The 12,903-nt window shown below is 33.1% G+C and overlaps 1 protein-coding gene across 43 annotated transcripts in view; it reads left to right on the forward strand.

The window, feature by feature from the left end:
- The window catches only part of ADGRL2 (adhesion G protein-coupled receptor L2), a 624,038-nt gene that overhangs the window by 469,984 nt on the left and 141,151 nt on the right, over positions 1-12,903 (forward strand). For all 43 annotated transcript variants that reach the window (XM_043575408.1, XM_043575393.1, XM_043575396.1 and 40 more), the window contains one exon: positions 34-206. In XM_043575408.1, the coding sequence (XP_043431343.1) occupies positions 134-206 (73 nt within the window). In that variant the 5' untranslated portion in view covers positions 34-133. The remainder of the gene's footprint in view (positions 1-33; positions 207-12,903) is intronic.

The following is a 12,903-nucleotide window of genomic DNA, read 5'->3' on the forward strand; positions in this document are numbered from 1 at the left end:
TAAGAGTAAATGATGGATTTGTTTGTTTTTCAGATATGACGATCAATGATGCAGACTGCTGGGTTCGATGAAGCTGGGCATTTATAACTAGATTCATTAAGGAATACAAAGAAAATATTTAAAGGGATCAATAATGGTGTCTTCTGGTTGCAGAATGCGAAGTCTGTGGTTTGTCATTATAATCAGCTTCTTACCGAATACAGAAGGTAAGATGCAATTTAAATTTTATTTTTTAAATCTGGGCGAACTTAATTTAAACTATGCAATCTTCTCTACATAGAAGTGGCTATTATTTTACATAGAAGTTTTATTATTTTAAAAAGTAGCTGTTAAAAAGATTTCCCGAAAGTCAAATTCCTTTTTTTTGTTAGTTGAATTATTTTCATTACACACAGTTGTAGTACAGAAGAACTAGTGCTAGTAGTCTGAATTTATATTTCACTTACATTTGTATAATATTATTGTAAATAATCCTGAGAAAATGAAAGCTTTGCTTTGGTATATACTTTACACTGACTAAATTTATGCCAGTAAAATTGAAAGTATTTTGTGTCAACTTTTTCACTTCATGTTTTGTTTGCTTCTTGAGTAGAGTTATAGTTTAGGTCTAAAAGTCTTAATTTTTTTTCATATCTTCTGGAATATGCATTTTTTGTAGTGCTTCATTTTGAATTTTATTTATATCTTTTTGAAGATGGACCTGATTTTTAAAGAAGTAAATATATTTTTGAGGCTTAATTAATCAGAACCATCATTTATTAATTACTATATGGGTTTCCTGGTATCCATTATTTCTTTAGTCTTACATACTATTTTCATGTGAAAATAACACCCTTTTAGGTGCTTTTTACAGCGCAGGTCAGAAGTTAATATAGAGCTAAGATATGTTAATTTTATAGCTATTTAGTAGTGGTAGTTATGTATTCAGCGTGAAAATAGATTAATCTTGTAAAATCTGTGAAGAGTACAAAATCCCTGAGACATGCATAGGTTTTATTTGTCCCAATTAAATATCATTGAAGAAAATATTTTAAAATTTTAAAATTGGTTTATATGCACTTTTAAGGGATACCTTCATACCTACCAACAAAACGATGGGTGGAGAAAAAGAGGCATGGTGTCAACTAGTAGAAGCTTATTTTTCCAACATCTTTGTGATGAGCTTCAAAGTGTTAACATTTAATTTTGCTGAAAGAATTTTATTTGAATTACTTGTTCCAAAATTATGTCTCATCATTTTCTTCTTGCCCTCCCAGTCCCCTACTTTCAGTCTGTTGACATAATAATACAATTCAAATAAATAACAAATTTAGAAATATTTTAAAATAAATTCTATATTCAGAAAGTAGATAATGTTCACTTGGATTTAAGTCACACTCAGAAGTTACAACAGGGTTAAGATTCTGTTTTTAGGAGATACTGCTCTGTGCATCAGAATTGAAAGATACATCAAATCTTTTTTTTTTTTTTTTTGAAGGATACATCAAATCTAACAGTAAAACGTAGTATGTCTGAGTGAATAGTACCGTAATGACAAGCAACAAGCAGAAACTGAGTTTAATAATGTGAATCTCTGGCTTGGATTGTTATGAAAATCTTGTGTATATTGTCCATAATTTTACATCGTTTTTTTTTTTTCCGGGGTGGGGGGGTGCACTAACTGAATTCCTGCTGTTATGTTTGAATGTTTTTATACATTTAAAAAAGATTCCAGGTGTGGACCAATGGCTCATTAGTCCACATAATGAAAATTTTTCCAATCAAGATAGAGACCACTTTGCTGGCACAGTAGCTTAACTCAGCAGGGGGGCTAGCAAAGAGAGACTTTTTCATGAGATACTGCAGTTTTATTTCTAGTGTCACCTATCAGGTCAAGATTCATATCTGCTGTTAAGAGAAATTTCATTTTTGGCGCATCAGGCCAGGGGGTGTTGCTTTTGAAGCAGTTCCCTCCTACGGGTAAAAAGAACTTAGGAGGAGCCCACACTGCTAGCTGTGACAGTACACGCAGTTAATGCACACTGTTAGAGTACTGATCCAGCATCACATGGTTTTGTCTTAGAAAAGTTTTACATGACATGATAGTCCTTTATTGCCAGAAAGCAGATAATGTTCTGTGAACACCTATAGAGAAACCCAATCAAAGTTAGGTATGAGAATGCAGGAAAGGAGTTATAAATTTAACCATTCAGCCATTAAGTTTCTTCAGAGCCCTTTTCAAATCTTACAGAGATGAGCGCTTTTTGTATTAGTTTCCGGATTCGTACAGATAAAACTCAGATAGAGTTTCCTAGATGGTTTCTTCCTTTCTTTCTCATTCATTGAGTGACTAAATTGAGCCAGGTGCTTAAGATTCTGCAGTGCAGGAGGCACAGTTCAGGCTCTTCAGGAGCTCATGGTATTGTGCAGGGCTGGAAACCTCAAGTACCTACGGGGGCCTAGGAGGGGAAGTAACCTGAGTGCAGCTGTCCAGTGGAGGTCTGCAGTAGGCAGGAAAATGCTTGCCGGAGGACCCATGATTGCCATTCCAGTATTTAGCCTGCTTTTGCTTGTCTTCTGGCTTTTCAATATAAACCAGACCTGGATTTTAGGCAATAGTACCTAAATAAGATTAAAACAAAAACAAGCCTGTGTATTATATATGCCTGCCTTTTCAGGGCTTCTATTTTTCCTCCTCTTTACAACAGTGTTTCACCTTAGTATATTATTTTAAAGGCCAAACAATTTTGGATTTATTTTACATCTATATGTATGAGAGGTAAATTTCCACATTTGCAAGGACTCATTTGTTTTATATTCAGACGAACATTATAAATATGTCATGTTTTTTGTACATATTAAAGAGCAAGCAAACCACTAAACATTTTTGTTTTTTAAGTTTTACCACGGTAAAGCCTAATTATATAAAGGTTTAATTGATAGAATTAGCTTATCTCCCTTTATCTCTGTCTTCTGTCAACTAGTGTTTAAGAATCAAGGCTCACCCATTAAATTTACTTGTTTTTGCGAAATAAGAATAACGCTTTATTTATTCTTAGAGACTCCTCTCCCCGGTGTATTTTTGAAAATTGTTTAGAATTTCCAAATAAAAAATGATTATAAAAGATCAGACTTTGAAAATATTCTGTAGGTTTTTCTTAGAATTGATTTTATTCTTAGAGAACTAATCTCAAACCCTTCAAAAACCAGTTTTGTTGAGAAACTGATGTGCTTTGATTCTTTTGGCCAATTTTATAAGCAGAGTAACCACTGTGGAATCATGTATCAGTAAGTAGGAAAGTAAATTGAATTTTTGTGTCCTAGAGAATTAAATTATGCTATATAATGGAGCCCTGGCAAGCCTAAGTCAGACATGTGAAGGCTTGCTCAAGTGACAAGTTACAAATAATGGCAGTTCTTCAGCAAAGTCAGTAAAATGGATTTCAGGGTGAATTGTTTATGCAGTGAGTATTTAATTAGATTTCATTAGTCAAAATTTTAGTTAATTAGTTTAAATTTCATTGTTGTTTATCCATATTTCAAGAAAGTTATGCCTGGGAAAATGCTAGATATGCAAGATATAACTTTACCTATTCATTGACATGTATCGAGAAAATTTAAGAATACTGCTGTAGAAATAGCGTCTTACCAATTTTAATTGTACTTTTAATTCTCTAAGCATATTTTACAATGACTTTTGTATTAGTGATACCTTACTAAAAATGATGTTTGGCTGTAGGGTCTTTTTGCTTAGTTGAGTGGCAGAAAAAAGTAGATCCAGGGGTAAAATATGAAATAAAAACTATTTTGGGCATGTATGTATTTCCTTCGGACTGTTCCATAATTTGGAAGGAATAATTGATTTTATCCCAAGGTTAAACTTAAGAAAGATGAAAATAATTCAGGCCTTTATTCATTCATTCTTTTATTTACATACACATATATGAAAAATGTATAAAATGTGTATTCATACACACACTGGGTCAGCATCACAAGGGCAATAATCATTTTTGTTTGTTTATTTCATCAATGTGCCCAAGTGCCTAGAACAATGCCTGGTTTATAATAGGTACTCATTTTATATCCATTACTTAAATAACGGAAATCTTTACAGGGAGTCATAGTCTTAATAGAGAGAGGATAATAAACTGTTGTAATAACAGGGTGGTAAGTGCCATGATGATGATATTCACAGAAGCATTGGGATGAAGGGTAGGTGGATGAGTGGATATATACCAGGAAGGGCTTCTAGCTGTAAGTGAGGATGCTTGAGCTGACTCAGTATGAATTGAATAAGCTATGTCAAGACAGTGGTGAGCGTGGTGGTGGAGAAAAAAATCAATGGAGAACAGTATGGTGTGGAATAAAGTATAATAGTGGTTCTTAGGAACATCAGAATCACCTAGAAGGTCTGAAGTGGGGCCCAAACATTGCATTTCTGACAACTTTCAGGGACGATGCTGATGTTGCTTAGTATCACTTAACCATTGTCATATTGTCTTTGTGTGGGTGGTTGAGGTGAGGTGTAGGGGTGCATGGGTGTGGATATGAAGTCACTTTTTAAAAAGTTTTTGAAAAGAAATTATGAATTCACTGTGATTCAGAAGTAGTAACCAGTTGATTACTGGGAGTTACTATTTAATCTTCTCATATGGCTTTTTATTTGTGTGATCAAGCTCCTTGGGCATAATTTTAGGCTCTAAAAAGGGATTCTCTCTCTCTCTCTCTCTCTCTCTCTCTCTCTCTCTCTCTCTCTCCAGTATATTGAGAAGGAAAAAAAATGGAAAAATTGGCTCCAGATTGTAAAAAACAGAACATATTTTCTGTTAAGAGTAAATGTTACATTTTCAGAGCTCCTAAACCCTTGCTTCAGTTTATCTCTTCTCATTGTGATAACCTTGTTCTTTTTCTTGTTGGGAATAACTACATGGCCATTGCTATGAAAATGCTGAATTAACTTACTGTAGGCACTTTGGATTTCCCAGTCTAGCAAAATTGACTACTTTTGTTCACTTCAGGATATTTTTGATTAGTTGAAAGCTAGGAGGTAAATTTTCAGCCAGGTATGTGGAGATTTGGCCGTATGACTCCTATTAAACTTAATGGGAGTGAGAACTCCCATTAAATTAATAGGAATTGTGCAGCATATCTGTGTTGTCTGCATTTCAAATGTAACCTTAGTTTTTAAATTCACAAGTTATGTAAATTAACAGTGGTTTAAAACAATGCATTGTTTTTTAATAATGATTTTTTATTTATATGTTTAGTGCAGGTCAATGTGATTTTACTCCTTGAAAAAGTACCTAACTATATTGCTCTTAAGATACTTTATTGTATTATATGAGTGTAAGGTAATCTGACTGCAGCAGCTTTCTTCTGCATAGGTAGTGATGTAATTCTGTTTTTAAAATATAAATATTAATGCCATTTACAAATTATATAATACTGCCTCTTATTTTCTAAAAACCAAATGCCTTATAGTGTTACTACCAGGATTCAAGAACAAGGTATATTTGTTCAGGATATGACTCAAAATTGAAAAAATAAGACTAAAATTAATAAGAGGAACTGGTATCTTTAGTAAAGTTAGTTTAGAATATACTTTTGTCATCGTATGTATCAATATTCAGTGTCAACATATGCCATATTTCATATATTAAAGGTTAAATTCCAGTGCTTGGTTGTTGAGACTTTTTTCCTACTTTTCTTCCCACTCTCTACCCTATTTCATTCTCTTTTGCTTCTTCAGTGTCAGAAAAGGTTTGTTGATTCACAGTCTATGTTGATGCACTCCTAGTTCTGTTGCTGGTAGAAAAGTGTTATAAATCAGTATGTCTCACACAATAGCCACCCGATAGACCTCAATAACATTGTATTGCTTGGCTGTTTAATTTTTACAAGCCTCTGTTTTCTGACAGAAAAGACTGTATCCAATACTAAGTAAATAAATCTGTCGTTATGAAATAATACTTTGCTAAAAGAGGTTATGAACTTGTCTATACTAGAGTAAATATTTGAAATATTGATTTTATATCCATAGTAGGCATTTGTCACAGTTGTTGTTATAGTTTTGAAAGAATCAACAGTGTCATTAAAAGTAGCTTAATGAAAATCACAGGAAACAGGGAAAGCATCTTAATTTCGCCAAACAATAATTGTGTTAATTACTTCTTACTGAGTAATTTCAGTTTTGATGAATCTTTTGCTTCATTTTTTGAATTAATATACCTTTTCGCTTTTTTATATGCTGTATATTTAGTTTGTGGTATTAGAGAATACGATGATACAAATGATTGAGCACTTCTGAGTATTAATGTAGAACTGGTATGTCTCCAAGAACCGATTTATCTGCCACATTACTAAGGGAATGTTTTACTGAAACATATGCTTGGTACCCTGTGGTACTCTTTATTTTCTTTTCACCTCCTGCATGACAGAGAATGACATATGACAGCCGTGCGGTCTACATGTATTAGACATCAATGTGGATTAGTGAATATCTCATGACATCTTTCAACCCTGTTCTTGAACTCCTTTTGTCAACTTGACAGAAGTGATTCCAGGAGAATACCTAGCCCCGGCCCTGGGATCTCTTGGCTAAAATGTAAGACTGAGAAGGGAATTCCATATCAGAGCTTCAGGAAGCAAAAACAACATTTATAATCCCTTCTTATCAGCCTGGGACTCTACTGAGTTTGACTTTTATGTCTGCCATTATTCTTGCTTGGAGGGCTTTTCTTTTCTTAAAAGTACTTCCCCCTTCCCCCCGCCTTCTGATTTTGAATGTAATATGTTCTCATGAGAAGAGATAAAAAAATTAGGAAGTTGAATAAGCATTTAAAATTGCTCATAATTCTAGGACCGTGATATTACCACAGCACACTTCTTTTTTGTTTTATTTCCCAACACTCTTGATATGGATAAAACAAAATTATGATCTATGAAACAAAATTAGGTTCTTCACGTCCATATGCTTTTCTATTCTGGTTTTTCATTTATATTATCATAACCTGTATTACCATGTCATTATATGTTTAGATAATGGATTCTAAGACCAGCATGGTAATTTATTATTTATATGTCAAAAATGACTTAATCCCCTGTCTCTACTTATTGGCTATTTGAACTTAATTTGTTTCAAGTATAAGTATAGTAAATATCTAAATCTTTTCTTTCATATTTGGTTATTTCCTGAGACTAGAATTTTAGAATTTTGATTATTACATCAGGCATGTGGACATCTTCAAAACTGGTTTTGGATGATGTGAAATTTTTTGTATGTTGGTGCAGTTTTTCTTATTCTTCAAACTCTATGATAATATCCCTTTGTCATTTTTATTATAAAAAACAATTGCTTGCCTTATAATTCATTTCGTTCTGGTTAATTTTTAATGAAAAATTTAAATAGATATTTATAAAATAATCACAAATTTAACAGTTATCAATATTTTACTTCATTTGCTTTTCTTTTTCTTCTTTTCTTACTTTTTGATGCATATTTATTTTCTTTTGTGAGATCTTCCATTATTTTTATGCTTAAAAGTCCATTTCTTGATATTGGTTAAGTATTTATTCACTTGGCATTTCTCTGTAACTCCGTGTTTTTACTTAAATTTTTATTTAAATTTTTAATCCATTAGGAGTTGACTTTGTTATTAGTTGAGAGTTCTCAATTAATTTAAGTGAACTAATATTAAGTCATTTGGTGTGAATCAATTTAACTAACAAAGTAGATAAAATTAGGACATACCCATATAAAAGCATAATGGACACTAAGTTCAAAAAGAAAAAGAAATGAACACAACTTATTTCTACACAGATTGAACTATGATTAAGTGTCATTATTCTGATTCCAGTAATAGTTCTCTTATCTGCTTATTTTTTTTTGCACCTAGTCTATTTAATAAATTATATTTTTAAGGGATAACAATTTTGTGAGAGATGAGTAAAAAAACATGACAGCAGCAATTAAAATACCCATAGTAAAAATAAAGTTTGAATTTTAGGAATTGTAGAGTGTCAAGAAACACAAGAAGTTTTCTGGAAAAAATAGAGGGATTCAAGGGTAGCAGAGTTTTGTTTTGCGTATAGGTTTAATCTAAAAGAGATTGAGTAAAATTCTCATTTATTTTGCTGGGTATTTATAGAATGCTTCTTACTACTGTTTTGTAGCTATCTGTGTGTGTGTGTGTGTGTGTGTGTGTGTGTGTGTGTGTGTGTATGTGCGCGCGCGTGTGTGGTGTGTGTGTGTGTATTAATCATTAGTTCTCTCTCCCCTTCCTGATTCTTCTTTTTTTTCTTTGTAGTATTAAAATCTAAACCAGGTGGTAGATACATCTAATATTTAGCTTTTGATTAGAGGCAATATAATAAGTTTATAAGAAAGAGTCAGGGCTTCATAACTTAGTCAGACACAATAAAAAGGATGGCTGGGGTTGTTGCTGGTGGTAGTGGGGAGAGAGCAATCTTGGATTTTAAGAGAATTGTTTAAGGAAAGCACTTTTATGATTTTCTTTTTTTGTTGTTTTAAGTAGATATGTTGGATGTCTGAGTTTGTTTCCAGGCAGAAATGGGATCCAGTACAAGGACAGGAATGCTTATCTAGGAAAGGAGAGTGTGCAGTATGATCAGGTAGAGGATGAGTCAGGAAGAGATGTGTACAGGAAAAGAAGAAATTTAAGGCAGTCGTGCTGGATGTTTTTAATCTTGTTTATGTAGAGCAGTGCCCCCTCGAAATTTAATGCACAGGTAAATCACTTGGAGATCTTGTTAAAATGTAGATTCTGACTCAGTAATCTGGGATAGGCCTCAAGAGTCCGCATTTCTAATAAACTCCCAGGTGATGCTGAGGTTGCTGGCCTGTGAGAGGACATCTGAATCAAGGAGTTTTGGTTATTAAAATGTTTAGTCTAGAAAATCAGATTTTTCATGACTGTGATTTTCTACCCGTGCAAAAGGGTTTGTTTCTAACCTTAACAGCACAGTTGAAATACAGAAAAACATCAATTTCAGTTTTATAACTTATTTTATTTAAAAAAGGAACTGAGCTATCTTGAAACTTTACTGAACATTTTTATATTTGGTTATGCTTCTAATCCAATTTTATATGCTTTCGATTGACCTTTTATCTGATGATTTGTTTTGAAAAATCCCTGAGCAACAGTGCAGCCTGACCCTTTCTCCCTAATATTTCCTTCTGTTCCCCACTGATCTGTCCTACTTTCATTCTGTGTTATATGGAAACATTATTTTTAATAGCATTTTACTACAATATTACTTTACTACTTAAAGTAATATTATAAAATCATGTAAGGCCAAGTTGTATATTTTCTTAACCCATTTAGAAAAAGTTTATATTTTCCTAATTTTTCAAAGTCCACATATTTAGAAAAACTAAGAGTTGTAATTTTCACTTTACCATTAATACCCTGATGTGTTAGCCTCCTGAGAGAGTAGAGGACGACAGTACTGGAATGTACACTGGTTATCAAAAACAGCTTAAAGATGTTTTATCTGCTTAAGGTTATTTAATGATTTTTCTACTTTGTAGCATTATGCATAATCAAAGATTTTATTTATTTTTAGTAGTGGACATAATCTGCTTTTACTTTTCCTGTCAGAGATAAAGATAGATTACTGATGTGATTTATTTTAGATTTATGATAATACAGATCACAAATCACATTTATTTCTACATGAAATTTATTAGATTCTTCAGCATTTTAAAGCTGGATAGAAAGTAAGTAAATAGCAAATTTTAAACAAAGAGTTTTCTGTAGGTATCTTAGAGGTCAGAGTATTTTTGTTTTTAGTTTTTGGTAGAATTGAAGAACTATAGACTTAGAAGCACAACTGGAGGTTAGTAGTTATAGAAGTTTTTCAGTTTACAGCTGGAGAAACTAAGAAAGTCTGCAGAGATCATCCCTTTGCCAAGGTCTACTTCCTGCCAGTCCATTTTTCTTTCTGTAGAACTTGATATATAGCTTCAGATCATTGGTGTATTTTCCTGCCTCATGAGGCTGTCACTCAACAATATTTAAGATATACTTTAAAATATATTGCTTAACATCGTTTAACTTAAATGGTGCTGATTGAAAAAAATAATGTATTTCAGCTTTTTTTACATTACCATTGCAGATTAAAAACAGTATTAAGTCATGCTAACTCTGCAACTTTCCGGTGATCTTCAGAAGTTACACACCTACAGGCCTCTATTTTTTTAAAAATCACAGTTTCTCTTGGGAAGTACAAACTGTTTGCTAAGAATGATTTACTGCCACAACACTGAAAAACTGAAATATTACAAGAATAATTTTAACTTTTACTATATTTAGTTTATCAGTTCACACTGATTAGCAGTCACCATTAAAAGAGTTGAAAGGATGCCTTCAGAATTCCTCCTGCAGGTATGGGGTTTAGACATTATCTTTTCTCTTTTGTTTGCTTATAACAGGAAGCTTATTTAATCCATTGCTTTGTTTCAGAGTTTAGGCAAATAGAGACTATCCTTGTTAGCTTTCAAAAGCTCTTACTTTTCCTGCATTAATGGCACTCAGGGTACATTCTGTGATCCCTCTTTATTTACCAGAAAGCTTGTCTTTGAGAGCTGTCACTCCATTCTTTCAACTGTGCTGTTAATTGACTGATAGCGAAAATTGTGTGGAAAACCTTTAGTGACAAAGATTGGATATAGGTGTTACTCTAGTCTACAGGCTGGTGAATCTTTGCTTCTTGATCCCATTTCTATTTGTACTAAAATACTAAATATAGACTGGAAGAACAAAGTACATTTAAAAGCATTCAGAAATGTTAAGCAACAATAAAACTCCGTAACCATTTAAATGACAGCAGCTGACTATTTGAATTAACTTTGTGTTTGGCTTAATTTGGGGCCCTAATTATTCCTAACTTACGTGAGTAGATTTCAATTATAGTATCCTGCAGGGATTTGTAGCTAAGGCAACTAAAAGAATCATTTTACATAAAGTACTTTTGTTCAACTGATTAGTCAAGTTAAAACCTAATGATGTAAAATTGAAACCCTTCCGACAAGGTCCAAACAAATTTTTCTAGTAGTTTTGCTAAAAACCGAAGAAAAAAAAGATTGAACTGAGTTTAATTTTAAACAATATTTTGGTCTTTGGGAAGATTTACTTCATTGTAATGCTGATAAATATATAAATATGTCTTAAGATCATGTGTGTTAGTAAAACATGAAAGATAAATTTGACACAGTAGAAACAAACCTTCATAAGCAATGTCTGTTTGTTTTATAATTCTTTATGTATGATTTTTGACATCTTCAAATACATAGCTTTAGAAGAGAAATATAAATAAATAATTTGAATGGCTAGCTCTTCTGTGTTTTGGAATGCATTTCAATTGAACACAGATCAGATACTCAATTATTGATTTGAAATGTGATATACCAGTAAGCACCAGGACATGCAATATGGTTGACACTGTGCTACAGTGAATAGACAACTCAGTATTTAACTCACAGTTCCTTTCTCCCCGCTGTCAGAGTCTTTCTCCCCGCTATCAGAGCCCACCGTAATTTTGAACACCTTTACCAGCGTAAACTTAAGTTATGATTGTTTGTGATGGATGCTACTTTGGTTCCTTACTAATCTATGTGCTGGAGAGAAGTATAAAAAAAGCACTTGCTGGGACACTTGGGTGGCTAAGTCAGTTAATTGTCCGACTCTTGATTCTTGCAAGAGAATCGACTGCGAGTCACAATCTCACAGTTCTCCGATTGAGTCCCACATCAGGCTCCGTGCTGAGCGTAGAGCCTACTTAAGGATCTCTTTCTCTCTCCCCCCTACCCGCTCTCGCTCTCTCTCAAAAAAAAAAAAAAAAAAAAAGCACTTGCTGGCATCAATAGACCACTTTGAGGCTTAACCATAACATTTCCCTAGAGTCTTATAGCTGTTTAATATTAGTCTAATACAGTTAATGAAGTTAAAAGCCAGCAGCTCTGTTCTCTCTTGTTAACAACTTTGTGGCCCTCTTTGTCGTCTTCCTCTCTCCTACCCCTTTTTTACCCCTTCTTTCAGTTTTTGAACATGTATTGTATATTAGTCATTGTCTTTACATACTTATATATGCATTATTTCCTTTAATCATGTCAGTTTGTCACTGAGTAAAACTCAGTCTGAAAGGCGTAACATATAAAATTCAAGGACCTGAACTTTGACTTCAGAGTGCTCTTACTGCTCCAGCCAAGCTATGTTAACAAGTGTTTCTTAAGAACAATGCCAAGAAATCCATGCTTCCACCTGTTCAGTGCCTATTTGTTCTTTAGGATACATTTCAAAAGTTCGTACCTTTAGGATGTTTTTTTCTCATATAAACAGGAATCCTTTGAATTTATATAGCAGCACAGTCCAGGAGGGTCAGTTACCAGCCACAGGTGGTTATTGAGCACTTGAACTATGGCTAATGAGACTGAACACATACATTTTTATTTTATTTTATATTAATTGTTTTAAATTTAAGTAGCCACAAGTGGCTAGAGAAATTCATAGGTATTTTAGTTTTCTTTTTTCACTTAGGGTTTTTTTTGCGGGGGGCAGGGAGTCATTTCCTATACCTCTTTTATATGTTTTAGTAAATTCTTTGAGGTCAGGGAAAGTGTTTTGCTTATTTCTATATTTTTTCATAGTGCTATGGTGCTTAGAAAAATATTTGAACTAGTTGAGGAATGCATTTAATGTGTGTTAGCACCAAAGCAGTGTTTTAAATATATATTCACGGTACAGCAGTTTCACTAACTGTCACCCAAAAAACAGTGTGATGAGTTTGTGAATATCGAAAACAAATACAGTATAGGTGTATGCATAGAATGTAGCATGCAGGAATGGAGTCTTTGGGATTAACAGCTGAGTTTAAGTATACTTTCAAATTTAATGGTAGCAAACC

Source organism: Prionailurus bengalensis, chromosome C1 (assembly GCF_016509475.1).
Source record: "Prionailurus bengalensis isolate Pbe53 chromosome C1, Fcat_Pben_1.1_paternal_pri, whole genome shotgun sequence".
NCBI classification, from domain to species: domain Eukaryota; kingdom Metazoa; phylum Chordata; class Mammalia; order Carnivora; family Felidae; genus Prionailurus; species Prionailurus bengalensis.